Source organism: Triturus cristatus, chromosome 12 (genome assembly GCF_964204655.1).
Source record: "Triturus cristatus chromosome 12, aTriCri1.1, whole genome shotgun sequence".
Taxonomy (NCBI): domain Eukaryota; kingdom Metazoa; phylum Chordata; class Amphibia; order Caudata; family Salamandridae; genus Triturus; species Triturus cristatus.
The window spans coordinates 52,550,771-52,566,099 of NC_140595.1; the positions used below are offsets into that span (position 1 = coordinate 52,550,771).

Sequence of the window (15,329 nt, forward strand, 5' to 3'; positions counted from 1 at the left end):
TCGGCCCTTTGGTGTGGCTTTTGAAAGTGCATACCAGCTCAACAGCCCAGCTGTTGTAGGGACACCTGTTCCAATAGAAGTGATCTTGGGAGAGGCAGACGTCCAACTGGGCTTCTGAAGAAGCAGGCAGTGCTAATGGTCTGGCTTTTAGAGAGGCAGGCCATCCCACCGGTTTTGCTTTTAGAGAGGCAGACAGTCCCATCTGTCTTCTTTTTAGAGAGGCAGACAGTCCCACCGGTCTTGCTTTTAGAGAGGCAGACAGTCCCACCGGTCTTGCTTTTAGAGATTCAGACAGTCCCACCGGTCTTGCTTTTAGAGATTCAGACAGTCCCACCGGTCTTGCTTTTAGAGATTCAGACAGTCCCACCGGTCTTGCTTTTAGAGATTCAGACAGTCCCACCGGTCTTGCTTTTAGAGAGGTAGACAGTCTCACCGGTCTTGCCTTTAGAGAGGCAGACAGTCCCACCGGTCTTGCTTTTAGAGAGGCAGACAGTCCCACCGGTCTTGCTTTTAGAGAGGCAGACAGTCCCACCGGTCTTGCTTTTAGAGAGGCAGACAGTCCCCCGTTGTGGCTTTTAGAGAGGCAGACAGTCTCACCGTTGTTGCTTTAAGGGAGGCAGACCGTCCCACCGTTGTTACTTTAAGGGAGGCAGACTGTCCCACCGTTGTGACTTTTAGGGAGGCAGACTGTCCCACCATTGTCACTTTTAGGGAGGCATACCGTCCCACCGTTGTGACTTTTAGAGAGGAAGACCGTTCCTCTGCAGTGGCTTTTCTGAGTTGCAGACCATTCCATCGGTGTGACTTTTTAGTAGGCATACGTTCCCCCTGTGTGGCTTTTAGAGGTGCAGCCCTTCCTTTGGAGTGGCTTTTATAAGTGGAAACCATCTACTGATCTGGCCACATAAATTCCAATGCACCTAGTTCAGGTTGGCGTCTCCTTAGTTTTAAGCTAAAAATAGCCTTCTTTTAGCACTCTTCCACCTAAAATTGCCTTCAATTCAGTGAAACTCAGTGGGTAAAATGAATTTTTCTATTTTTTTTTCATTTGTTTTCTCAAAAATCTCCCTCTTTGCTTTTCCCAAATATTGCCATATATGTGGGCATCTAACTCTAACCAAATTGAACCATCCTGTTAAGTGTGGGCAAGGACCCCAGTCTAATGAGACATTACCAAATCTTGTGACTTTCGACACTACTGGGATCTGGGACCATAATGTGATTAAAAATCCAGTTCAGTTCAGTTTGACACTTTTTATTCAGAAGGTTTTCCATCCATTTAAAAAGTAACATACATTTAACAATAGACATTTCATCCAGTTAAAAACATAATTAAATATTATCAGATGGGAAATTACAAATAGCAGCAATTGTTAAAAAGATAAACTGCCAAGTGCCTTCACAGCATGTCTTAAATGATCCTACGTATTAGCATGTTTTGTCAGACAATTAATTAACAAACATAACATGTGTATTTGTAAAGCGCACGTTCACCACTACGGGTATCTTGTCGCTGAATAACAGATGTTGGTTGTTACCCAACTCAATGGTACTCATTTTATCGACCTCTGATGGATGAAAGGCTGAGTGGACCCACCGAGATTTGAACCTGTGACCATGAGGTCGAACACAGTCCCCTGCAGTAGACGCATTAGTCCACTGAGCCACCAGACCGAACAAAAATAAACATAACTCTACACTATATATCAAAAAAGGAAATAGCAGATAGCAGCAAGTTGCTAAAATAATAAAGTTCCACGTGCCCTCACAGAATGTCTTAAAAAGGAACCTACGTGTAAAAATGTTTCACTATCGACAGTTGAATAACAGATACAAACATAGCTCTACACTGCCTAATGTCGCAGTATTGCCTTTTAAAAAGTGGGACCAAAAATAACCTTGTTAAAAAAAATATAATCATAAAATTTATAAGACAATAAAATGTGTGACATAGTTTGACCTGTCTTATTATCGCACGGGCAAGGAACAACAGCGTGGTTTGTTTGATACCCAGGCAAAAAACATAGTAAATATTTGACTGTGTCCGCTTGAAACCTAAATAACAAAGAGCATTCTCATTTCCCGCAAGGCTCCCCTAAATACACGGGAGATGCCGCAGAAACACACAAAGACATATAACCTGTTATCATTGGTTTCTCTTTTGCACTTTTAAGGCGTCTTTCATGAGCTAGTTCATAAAAAGCTGTGGCTACTTCCCTTTTATTAAAACTAGGGCATACATCTTTCTCTGTAAAAACCCTCAGCATGCCTATTTTTCTGAATTCAGATTTAATGTATGCCAACCACAGTCCGTTATTATATCGCTTGTAAGCGTTGCCTTCTCCTTACAGGTAGCCAACATAGTAAAGGCCTCACTCTAAAAAAAAAAAACAGTTATGTATGGAAGGTTTAACTCTTCATGACAATTTTCAACCCCCAGATGATTAATAGTCATCCTGGATCCCAAAGTTACCAACGTCAGTAATGAGAAAGAAGAAAAACCCAAAACATCTGTTCAGACATTGGGTGTCTGGATCTTTTCTTCTCCACAGGTCAAGACATAGGGTTTGCTACCATTTTCTTTGAGAAAATCTACCTAGGGCATGTAAACCCTGTTTAAGGTTGACTGCTGCTGTCAAATGTGGAGAAAGTGACTCTTCTCAGAAATACCTTCCAGCCGTCCCCATACAGAATTCTTTTTCTTTTTGGGATAAAAATTAGAAATAAGTTTGGCCAGAGACTTACATAAACATTAAACAAATCAGAAATGAGAGTTAACCACTAGACACAACTATTGAAAGGAAGTAATAATTGACAACCCAATTGAAAGGAGAAATATTATAACCTCTTAATTTAAGTGAATAAATGTGCATTTTCACCCCGCCCCTGCAATATTTAAGCACACTTTTCCCAAATTTTGCATCCTGGGCACCTGTTGTGTCCCACACAACCAAAACACACTTGTCATGGAGTCTCTTTGCAGTAAATGGTTGAGGCAGTTGAGTTGTGGCCCTCTGATGCACAAGGGTGGACCCACAGACCGCGGTGAGGATCAATTAATCGTTTTAAGTGATGTGCACTTTTTCGGGAGGCCAGTAGATCTGTCAGAGGAACTTGGTAGTATCTATCTTGGTGATTTTGTGACTGGTTCTCCCCAACTTGTAAGTGATGCCGTGTGTCAGGCCACTTAAAATGTGTTGCATTTCAATTTCCCACAATAGAGCAGACATCGGTAGCCCCGTGGCATTGGTGAACATAGGTGGACCTTTTATAAGGTAAAGAGAGCTAATCTGATGATAATCTTGATGCTGAATGTAGAAGGCGGACTCTAAATGAACTCGTAGGGGTTTTCATTTATGGTTAGTGGTATATCCAGATTCTGACGAGGCACAGGCGAGAGAGAGAGAGAGAGAGAGATGGAGAGCACAGAGGTGGCTGCTAGCCACTTAATTGTATATAAAGTAAAAACAAATGGACTTGCTCTCAAAAACTGAGTAAAAGCATAGTGTGCTAGATGTGTGCAGAATATATTCTTAGCTGCTTGTTATAGTTATTTCCATGTACACTTTGCTTAGAGAGAGGTTCCATGAGAAAATGGTAAAGGATCAACATATTAACAAAACCAGTAACTCTACAATTCTGTTTTTCTCTTCTGTTTGTTTCTTTCCCGCCCTAGCTTTTCCGTCTCTTTCCCTCGCGGTGTCGTCATTTTTATATTTTCTAGAGCTTCACCTGTATTTAATCTTTTTTCCCTTTCTCTTATTTTCTGATATATAATATAAAAAATGTATTTGCCTTTCTTGTCGTGTCTCTTCCCTCTCTCACTTTTGTGTCACACCTCTTTCTCCACTTCCCAACTCATTTATCTTGTTCTGTTTCTTCCTTGAGCTCTTTGTCTTTTTGTCTGGCTACCTTTATTCCTGCCATTGCCTCTTCCTGTCTTGCTCACTGTCTTTTGATCTGTATTTCTTGTTTCCATGCACATAATGAAGATCCTATTAGTTCAATTTGTCTTGCTGGGAACTTAACTATTAGGCTGACAGTGCTACAACCCAAAATACATTATTTCATTTATTGTATGCCTAGAATTTCCTGCGTGTCAGGGTAGATGAATGTTTGGAGGATGCTTTTCTCCTTTTAAAATTGAAGATTCGTGTGAATTGTATCAGTGGCCCCTGTGTCTGAAGCCTTCAACATAACACTCTCCTCTGCTGGTGCAGGTGATGTGTATGTACTGCTGTGGCATCAAGGATGTAGTCTGTAAGATATTGTTCACAGTCTCAGCTTTTATTTGTTCCCTTTGGTGTATAGATTTCTAAGGCTGCTGTCCTCCCTGTGCAGATAAACGTTTCTAAATATAAACAGCTGCCTCCTGATTTTTTTTTTTTTTTTTGTCTCTTCAGGTACCATCAGTGTGATCCTCTCGTTCCCCTTCATCTTTAACCCTTGCCTGGCCTGCACAGAGAATACTCCGCAGTGGGCAGCACTGGTTTATTTTGCCCCTTTCATTGTAATCTTCCAGTTTGGCTGGGCAGCCACGCAAATCTCACACCTGTCCCTCATTCCAGAACTAGCGAAGAACGAACATGAGAAGGTGGAGCTGACCGCGTTCAGGTAAGAAAGCATGGGAGGCCCTCATCTGTCCTGTCGCTGGTCGTCTTCCACCCTTTCACCAGGGTTAGATTGTCCTTTTAGTACGGTTTGTTTCCAGTCCTTAGTCGGAAATAGTGGCGTTATGAGGTATATTTACGATAGTGTAACTACTCCTGCATAACAAATTGAAACATTTGGAGTACTGCTTCTTATATTGTCATTGCTTTAAATTTCATTGCGGTACATGGGAGTTTGTTGAGGGGGTGCAGTGGGGTGGCTGTAGGGACAGAGGAGCGTTGTCTTGTGAGTACATGGAAGGAGCAGGGAGGGTAGCATAGAAATATTGTGTTCTTATGAGCCACCATCCTTACTTCAAGGGGTGCCAAGACAATTGAGGAAGTCCCTTAACCCATACCTCCTTTCTGAACCACAATTAGACTAAGTTTGCGCCTCAGAGCCATCCTCTAACACAGTAGCCTGTTGTCAAGCTTGTGTCCAAGCATGTTGAAAGAGCCAGGTGCCTCATCGGGTGCTACGTACAAAGACTAATATTCTACATTTGAGAAGTTAGGGTACAGTTCACCTATACACTCCAAGTTTCTCAGAATTACCTGAGCGGTAGAGGTGCATAAAATCATTGCAATCCTTCAGAATGTCATCGGTCACTGCAGTGCGCTGGAGGCTCACTTCTACATCATATTTTTTGTGTGGCTTATTTCCATGCTCTGCTTCACAATCCCTCTTGTTGTTTCTGCTGAAGGGCCTCTGGATGTATACCTTTTATAAATGCATGTTTGTCTCTGTATAGTCACTGCCTCACTCACCAGGTACTAATACTTGACATCTTTCTGTATCCACCTGCAGAATTCAGCCATGGTATAAGATCCTATGTTAAGCTTCTCGGTCTAGCTCTCAATCAGATAAGTAAAACATGTCATGTGTTCATTGCCTGGAGAGTCACAAGTTGTTATCTGTGCTGCACAGGCCTCTGTCACACCACTCACCGTCTCAGATCCTGATCACGGACAGGAACTTGTGCAAAGGCTGCATCCTGTAACTGCGCTATCAATGTAGGAAGGCGGGGGTATATCAGATCACTCTAAAGTACATTAGTCTGACCTCTCCGAGATCTGTAGTCATTGATTGCAGAAACATCGATAATATTTTCAGCTTGTCTCTAATGGCTGTTGACATTTTGATTCCCCCCTGCCCCCTTATAAATACTGGAGGCAGTTAAATACGTTTATTATCTCCATCCTCTAAAGACCTCCCTATGTTGCTACTACGCCTCAACAAACAGTATTGACTCCTCCAGCATCTTCTTGGGCCACCCTTCCTCAGAGTATGTCCTCCTCTGCGGCATCAAAAGTGGCAGAGGTGTTTTAAGGTGTGCATAAAATCTTATCACTCTCTTCGCTTCCCAAACCTTTCAACCATAAAGAGATTCTAGTTCTTGTGTGGGAAGTCCATCTGTCCCAGTGGCAGATCTATGTGCCTTCGTTAGGGGCACGGGCACTCCATCTATTGCTGGCACCCTAAGCCTGCAACTGTTGTTGCCTTAGTGAGGCATGCTTTTTCAAATGTTATACGTTTGATGAAGGCTGAATGTAATGGATTATTTGATGCATAAGTTTGTAAGCACTGAAGGGCTCACCCTTTAAGTCGTACTTATCGTAATTATGGAGTTCTGCATCTTTTATCGCTAGACTTTACATGCATGATCTATATGCACCTGTCGTGGATTGTGGAATACCTCTTATTAATAGGAAGTGTGGCTGATCTGTGCATTCTGGGTACTTAATCGCTTCACTCCTTTGGGTGACCGCCCAAGGCAGTCACAGCATGAGCTTTCCTTTGTTGCCTACCCCAAGAGTTGCCAGAAAGTACCATACCTTGCCTCTTCAGCTGGCTTCTGAAGTAATAAGAAGGCTGACTCAAACTGGCCTGCACTTCCATAGAGCACCAGGCCTAGCAAGTGCCAGCCTCAAGAGATGGAGACAGAGGAATCCCCTGCGCGTTGGTCCAATATACTTCCTGCTCCTCATAGTCTGTTGTATGTCCTTGCTCTCGTTTATCATCTTTTTGCAGACAACGCCACACTACCCGTCTCTCCGATGAAGGCTAATGTCTGGTTTTGGCTATCATGATAGATATGTCCTTGCAGTATTCTAGTAACGTACCACCAGTTCAATTCATTATTAAAATGTGCTGAGCATTTCAATTATTCTAGATTTCGTGATGGTACTCTTAATGATGTTGTCTGGTGTTAACATTATGGGTGCATCTAACTTTCCTCTCATTCCCTCAGTGGATGCAACAAACTGTATTTTCTTGTCAGAGAAATCAACCAAGAAGAGTTGCAAAGACCAATTGTTAATTGACTTTCTGAGCTTTGGCCAACCAGCAGCTGGTCCTTGAGCATCGTTTTTAACCCCTGAAGTAGCTTAGGTGCAGGAGGTGGCAAAAACTCATCCCCATTCTTAATGAGTTCAGGATTTAAGTTGCAGTTCAGTCAAGTGGCTGAACGTGCTTTGACAGTCCCCTTATCTCTTCTTTCTACTATGAGAATATTTGGTGCTCTTCAGTGAAGGATTCTTTGCTGGAAGGCCTCTATTAATGAGCATTTTAACCACCCACCCCTGGTTCTCAGCTCTATCAAGAACTACTGAGTCCTGGACTTATTTTTAAGTATTGCTATCTTCAAGAACCTCGAGATTGTTGATTTTAAGACCTTTAAAGAAGGTTTTGCAGCGTGAATCTTTTTCTGGATTCACGTGCTGTGCATTATTCCGCCATCTAGTGGTTGGGTCCGGAATTGTGTTTGTCTTTTTTTTTCTTCTTGTTTTGGTCGCTGTCAACCACCATTTGGTGCCAGGTACGTCCCCTGTGTGATGTCAGACGGTATCCTGAAAGTCGACGTGCGTGGTGGCCATCTTCAGATTCCTTTTTCCTCCATTGGGTCTGGAAGCAAGACGGGAAGCTCTGAAGATTTTTTCGGATTTTCCCGAAAAAACTCCAACAAAACAGAGGAAAAGATCCAAGAAAGCTCATCGATCATCGAGGTTGAAACCGGAGACAGAAGTAAAACTCCGGTGCCGACACCACAAGAGGACCCCATTGGTCACGTATTCTTAAATGCTTCCATATTATTGTCACTTGATATCCTGTGCAAAGATACATTCCCTGTCACCCGGTGCATCTACAGACTGCCAGCTGATGTAGAGCAGAAATCCCTGAACTTTGTTACGTTAGTAGATATTTAACATTTTTCTGTAGCACAACTGCACTGAGTTGTATTCACATTCTTTACACATAGCAAGCGATTATAAACAATCGAACCGTGAGTAGCAAAAGAGAAACCTACCTGGAGACGAGGTGTATGTAAAAGATACGAGTTGGGAAGAGAGAGTCAACTTAAAACTTAGTCACAATAATAATGCTGACGGGAGTCGGAGGTACTGTAGCAACTGTGGCAAAAGGTAACAGTTCATCATCCAGAGGGTTTGTTAAATGTTAATAAAATACGGCCGGGGGGGGGGGTTACTCCCCCCTAATCCAAAAATTATAAAATTATCTGTGTGGACTCACAAGTGTTACATTGAGGGTGAGGGAGATGTTATCCATAACCACTGGGTCGGTCGTGTAGAGTTCTAGAGTAGGGGACATGGGTAAGTACCAGACCATATGAATAACAGGATGTTGAAAGTGCCTCTGAAAGATAAAATGCAGGCTGTGCCACTAAATGAACCAGGAGGGGATAACATTACTGGTTGTGTCTCCTGAAAAAGATTGTTCTAGTTCATGTGTTCACTTCAAGAGGATCTGTAACCCCCTAGTATCGACAGGAAGTTGGCTAGGTAGCTTGGTCTTCTCCCGTGTAAAGCTTTGTAAGGTAAGCAGCCACGTTTTTTAATGTGTTCCTGTAGGGGTGTACCCAGTGAATATGATATGATTACTCCTGCTGTGGAGTGGGGTCCTAGTGTGAGAAAGTGGCTCTGTATATACTGTTCCTTAATAGGTACAGGGTGTACAGAGTCCACAGTCCCCAAGGGTTTGACAGAGGCTAAAGTTAGATATAACCTTACTCTCTAAAGTGGTAGCTTGGTCGAGCAGTAAGGCAGTATCAGAGGACAGTGTAAAGCATTTGTTGTACACACTCAGTCAGCAAATGGTCTCACACACTCAATAACTGAACTCTAGGCCAATGGTTTATATATAAAAAATATATGCTTGTTTTATTTTAGAACCAACACTTGGCACTAAAATATACTTTCTCAGAATGAGATGCTTTATATAGCTACTTTTGCAATATGCAATTGACTTTTGTAAACAGTTACAAGTGGTTGCAATAGGCAACACTATTTTAAACACAACAATGCATTGAGCTCAATGGAAATTTCAAGTTATTTGCAACAGATTACTTTTAGGATTACTTTTGGAATTCCAGGACTGGATCCTAGATTCAGTCCTGGGTCAGTACTCAGAATCAAGTGATGAAAGTCGACTTAATTACTGTGATGATTTTTAAACAATATTTAGCTATTTTAAAAGTTGACAGAAAATATTTCAAAGAAAACAGTCAATGATTCCCTATTGAAGAAAATTCAAGTTGCAGGTACAGTATGTTCTCGTTACTTTTGTAATCCAGTACTGGGTACCTAGACTCAGTACTGGGACCTTTATCCAAAACAGGTAAGTAATTACGTTTTCAGATATTATACGATTTTTAAAGAATATTTAAAGATTGCAGAAATTGACAGAAGAAATTCCACAGAAAAACAGTCAATGATTTCCAATGGGAGAAAATTGGGTTACTGGTAAGTACAGTTGTAAGTATTTTCCAGAGTCCGTGCTGGGCACCAAGATCCAGCACTGGGAGTTCACCTAAGAGCAGGTGAGTATTTTCGTTTTCGTTACTCGGCTGATTTTTGGTGAATATTTTAAGATTTGAAAAGTCCACACTTAGAAGAAATTTCAGGAAAAAGCCAGTCAATGTTACCCTATGAAGAAAATAGAGTTATTGGTTTAAAGGTAAGTACTCGACTGGCAGAGTTGAGGTTCTGGGCATAGACTCAGGGGTCCCCCAGGGTCCGGTAGGTACACTTGGTTCACCCTCAGCGACTCTAGGGCGGCCGGGTGTAGAGAGAGTTAGGCCCAATGTTATTCTATGAGGGATAGGTGGGCCTTGGTTGGTGGCTGTTGACTAGCAAGCTACGCAGCTGTGGGAGCTGGGCTCCTGGTCACTTACTCGGGGCAAGTGGGGAAGTAGGTAGGTGTAGAGGTTGTACTGCCAGGGCCACTCGGGCGGCTGGGTGCAGGGTGCTTTTGAGCCTTCGGGCGCTCAATTGATTTCAATGGGAAATCCCCGGTTTAGAAAAAGACTGCAAGCTCGGGGATGAGGATTCTTCAGGTGCCACCACCACTTCGAGAGGTAAGTTGGGTAGTTGGAGGATAGGTAGGTCCCCGGGATTGGGCACAGGGGGCTGCGGTGCGCCGCGTGCAGGGGTGCCTTTTGGTGTCGGGAAATCTTACCCTCTGTTGATTGCGGTAGGGGGGGGCACCTTGTTCTGAGGCTGCAGGCTTCTTCAGGAGTGTCGCGGGAGGTTCTTGGGTGCCGGACTCGGGGTCACAGTCGCCGTGGGGTCGTCCTTGTGGTCTTTGTTCACTCCGGCACTGGCCAGGCTTGGCTGGTGCAGAGTGTGCTGGGTTCGCTGTTCCGGGCTGCTGCCAGGGATTAGAAGTAGGTTTTGAGTAGAGCCTCTACTCATGGGAGTCCCAGGGGCTTAGAGCCAAAAGGTAGCCAGGCCCTCCGGGGTTTGTGAGGTTGCTGGCCACAAGAGATGCTGGGTTGGAGCAGGAGCAGGTTCGAGGGTCGACAGGCCGGTAGGGCTGGGGCCAAAGCAGTTGGTGTCTTCCTCTTCTTAGCAGCTGCAGGGCAGGTCTTCTTTCTTCTTGCTCTTCTTTGTATTTCGGAATCTGGGGAAGGAAGGTTCAGGGTGCCCCTAAATACTAGATTTAGGGGCGTTACAGGTAGGTGAAGGGCAGGGACCAATGGGTCCCTGTCCAGGGGTGGGTACACCCCCTATCCTGCCTCTCTCCTGTGGGAGGGGGGCAGTAGCCTAGTCCTGATAGGGTAGGGCTTCCCATCTTCAAGATGGCGAGAGCCCGGAGATGTGCTTCACCTCGCCTCCCCCCACCTGAGGGGTGGGGTTGGCAGGCTGGCACATCCCCTGTCCTTATTTGGGGTTTCCGGCCTAGATTCCCGCCAGAGTGGGGGGTTGCAGTGGCCTGGGGAAGCTCACAGAGGCGGCATGCCTTTGAAGCTTCCCCCTGCCCATCCTGGGGGAGGAGATCTAGCACCTCGCCCAGGATGTGCATTGTTGCAGGCCCAGGAGAGCAGGGGCTCTCCCACCCAGGGGTCCAGCAACATGTCTGCTGTGTGGCAGCCTAGGCAGCCTCAGAGCAGACGTGGATTGTAGGTTAGGTTTAAGGGGGCATCTCTAAGATGCCCTCTGGGGTGCTTGGTACATTAAATCCCACACTGGCATCAGTGTGGGTTTAATGTGCTGAGAAGTTTGATACCAAACTTCTCAGTCTTCAGTGTTGCCATTATGGTGCTGTGGAGTTCGTGTTTGACGAGCTCTCAGCACCATGTACTCTTAAATGGCAGCACTGCACTTACAGTGCTCAGGAAGGGACCTGGGTACTGTAGGGGCACAGGGCTCCTGCTCCTGTGCCCACACCATTGGCATAAGGCACCCAGCTAGAGGGGTGGCTGATGTATGCCATGGCAGTGTAGGTGATGGGCATGGCACACAGGGATGTGTGGCATGTCGACTTTGTTTTGTCTTGCACCCAGACACCCAGCCTGCAAAGGCAGTGTGTGTGTGTGTAAGGGTACAGGGCCTCTAAGGGTGGCACAATGAGTGATGCAGCCCTTAGAGGCCTTCCCTGGTCACAAGGCCCTGAGTACCTAGGGTACCATTTACCAGGGGCTAACATGTGGCCAGGGTTTGCCAATTTGGGTTTTGTGTGTTTTAGGGAAGGAAAATAGGCCCTGGGCACCTGATTGGCAGGAGTCCAGGGCACACTCAGTCAAAGTACATTCAGCAATTCAGCAAAAAGTGGGGGCATACCATGCAAGAAAGATGGCACTTTCTCACACCTAGGCCTTGTGCTAGTAAGGCACTGGCTTTGGCACTCCGTAGTCGGCTCGCTAAGAGTTTGCTTGCTTCACTACTAAACTTTGTTCTGCAATGTAGTTGGTTCCTAACCCAATTCACCGCCTTGAGACCTGGCTAACGTATCCCTTGCGTGAAGACACTTTTCATGTAGAATTGTTTGTTTCGCTAGCTAGCTCTGCGATACCCATCCATAGGTGATGACGTGATCTCCTTATGCAATGATAATAAGGTCCATAGAATCCATGAAAAGATTAAACTCTGAACCTCCTGCTACCAGGGAAATCCACTACGAAGATTAAGTCTCCTTGGAATAACTCCAACCAATGTCAGCCCGGCCCCCTTGAGGCTAAAATCCGGCTCTTCAGATGATCCATGTCTTGTGAATATATTGCTGGCACCTTTTATTACTTCTCCATATGTTACTGCATAAACGACTCGGATGCCTCTGCCTTATGGAGACCCCCTCCATAATGTTTTTTTCTTTCGTTTTGCTTAGGTACGCCTTCACTGTCATTGCCAATATCACTGTGTATGCGGTGGCGTGGGTGCTCCTTCACTTCCAGGTGGGGCAGGATGAAGACCTGCCTCAATCTAAACACCTGGGGAGAGAGGATGTGCCCATCTTTAGGGTGAGTTGTGTTTCTACTTGTAAAGTGTGGGTTTTGTGTCCAAGATCAGAGTAGGGTCAATGAGGAGCAGGAACTCCAAATTGTAAAATGATTCTAAAATGGGGCACCTGTGCATGACACTACCAGCTCATGGTGCCATTCTGGTGTGGCCACCGTTCTTGTGGGCTCAATAAATACATTGGCCCAAAGCTTCCTCATTCTGAGCAGGGTAGATTCCATTATACATGACTGACACATGACTGATTATACCCGACCTGCACCAGTCTCCCAGATTCAGCACCATATTGGGGACACTCACCTAATTTCATAGTGCCTGCTACTACACTCCGCAGTCATCAGCGATTGAGGGAGGGCAGACAAGAAGAGTAAGTTCAATGTTCCCATAGTGCCACTGTCTACTTTCAGAGCTCATTCTGCCCTCAGTGAACCCATTCTTCTCGGAATGAGAACTTACTTCCCCCAGTGACCCCGCATTAGTCTGGTTTTAAACTCTCTCTGGAATGTCTGCAGTCCTGTCCATGCTTGTTCCAGAGCTCACTGCCCCTCAGTGACCCTGCATTTGCAAGGTTTCTGCACTCGCTGTGCCATTCATGGTCTATCCATGTCTGGTTTCAGAGCTCACTGTGCCCAGAGTGAGGATGTCTGTGTCTCGTTTAGATCAAACAGTCCCTCCATGACCCTGATTTGGTGTATGTTTTTCTCATTTTATCCCTGTCCGTGTCTGCCTTGCGAGCCCTACGTGATCTCATCCTTGTGTGGGTTCAGATCCCGGTGCTCCCAGTGATACTGTTGATGTCTGATTTTGGAGCTCTCTGTGAACTATGCCACCTGATTCTTGTCTGGGTTCAAAATTCCTGTGACCTCTGTGATTCTGTTCATGCTCACTGAACCCAGACAAGGACGATACGACGTAGAGCGCAGACTCCATGTCCCCAGGTATCCTGTAGATGCCCCTTTTCAGAGGGCATTTTCCCTTTTATGATCTGTTTCTTGTCTGGTTTTGGGCTCACTGTGTGCCCAGAAGGATGCTGTTCATGTGCAGTTTCAGAGCTCACTGTCCTCATTGACTATGTGCTTTTCTGGTTTCAGAACCTGGCCTTCCTCGTGGTGGGACTGGGTGCGTTGTTTTCGTTGTTGTTCCATGTTGGAACTAAAGAGAAAAAGAGAGACTATGCTCCGATCCCGGAGCCCGAGGAACACCTGCCCGAGCAGACAAGCGTGAAGCGAGCGAACTCTGCTCATCTACTCCTTCTCTGGAAAGACTGGTTGAAGGAACCCTCTTTTTATCAGGTGAGCAATTTACAACATCACCTGTACATCCTTCACCCCTCAGTGGTAGAAAAACCTATACATCTTATGGAGAATCTCATCTATATTTTTCTATAGGTTGGTAATAGGCTGTATTCCGCACACTGTATGTTTTCCACCCTTCTTTACAGTTCACCGAATGAAACAGAAATTAGTTTGAAACAGAAATTAGTTTGACTGCTATGGCCCTTAGAGTTGAGAGAAGTACTTAAAGAGCATGTTGTAATATTTATACTTGCCTGAGTGTCCCTACATTGTTCATTCCACCATTTCATTCTGTTTTGCTTTTCAATATATGTTTGCACTTTTTGTCCGTCCCCCCAACCTCTTCCATGCGTTGTTGTTCAGTTTTGTCAGCCTTCACCCAAAGGTATGTGTGCTTGTAGGGGCAGTTACTTTACATGGCTTTCCATTTGCGGAGCTCACCCAAAGCTACAGGGTATCCAGTCAGTGGCTACTGCCATCTCGCTCTCACTCTCTCTTGGGATCAATAGTGAATTAGGAGGTATTTCCACCTTCCTCAGGGGCTACCCCTTGTGGAGATCTTAGTCTTTCAACTGTGTCCAGTTCAGGTTGATCTCCGTTGGATGAACTGCAAATCACTAAGGTCACTAAGAACCTTCCTTCCTTTGTAGCTAGGTCATGTATGTGGCTTCTCTTTAGAAGAGAGAGTAACAAGGATAAATACTGTACACTTCAATTTAAAACCTAAATATTGCAAAGTCACATGTATGAATAAAAAAAAGAAGAAGAAGTTATTGAGTTCAAGTACATGGGAAAAATGTCATAATCGTTTCTTCACCAAACAAGACCCAGTATCTCTTCTCCTTAATCATGGTTTCCTGACTGCCCAGCCACACCCAAACCCAGAGACACCCTGTGCAAATTCAGCTGGGGTGTGGACTTCACACAGTGAAGACTTCCTGTTTTTGATATCTTGCTTTATTGAGGAAGCTAATTTCTGAGTTTGCATATGTTTAATAGCTGAATGCTGGACATTGGAACGCTTGGAGCAATAACATCCTAAGTTTGAAACCTTCCCAGGTTCCTTATAAATCGATGCTAGATGGAGGATTTTGATTGTTTTCAGTTCAGAGTGATGAGCTCTAATGGTGTTGAATCTGTATTTGCGGAATTATCTTTAATTATAGCTGTGATCGGCAGAGTTGACGGCTCAAGGGCTTCTTGCCTGACCAAACGTTGACCTGTCACGTAAAGCTCATTTTGTGTACAACAAATTACGGTTGTGTATTTTTAGGACAGCCTTTTTGCACCCAGCCAGTGCCTGGTGGCAGTCGATAAGACAAGCCCCATTGCCATAGTCTGGATTAGGGAGTTATGTTATGTATATTGTATTTGTAAAGCGCACCATCACCCATGAGGGACAACTATAGGAAGGTGCCTTGCCCCTAGATCCAAAGGGGAATACACAGTCGGGTCTGAATTTGAACATAAATGTTTCAATTCTCTGTTTAGATTCACCTTGTCTCCTACGACAACAGCTTTTGTGAACACCATCACAATTCACCATTGAAGGCTTTTGATGAAAATTCCTGTTTGACTGCCCAATACTAAATTTCTTGTTTATACTGTCCTGAAGAGAACACCAAATTTA

General features: G+C 44.7%; 1 protein-coding gene across 2 annotated transcripts in view; it reads left to right on the forward strand.

The window, feature by feature from the left end:
• The window catches only part of MFSD12 (major facilitator superfamily domain containing 12), a 61,544-nt gene that overhangs the window by 5,364 nt on the left and 40,851 nt on the right, over positions 1–15,329 (forward strand). For both annotated transcript variants that reach the window (XM_085637295.1, XM_085637296.1), the window contains exons 2-4: positions 4,404–4,614; positions 12,274–12,406; positions 13,496–13,696. In XM_085637295.1, coding sequence (XP_085493421.1) covers positions 4,404–4,614; positions 12,274–12,406; positions 13,496–13,696 — 545 coding nt within the window. The remainder of the gene's footprint in view (positions 1–4,403; positions 4,615–12,273; positions 12,407–13,495; positions 13,697–15,329) is intronic.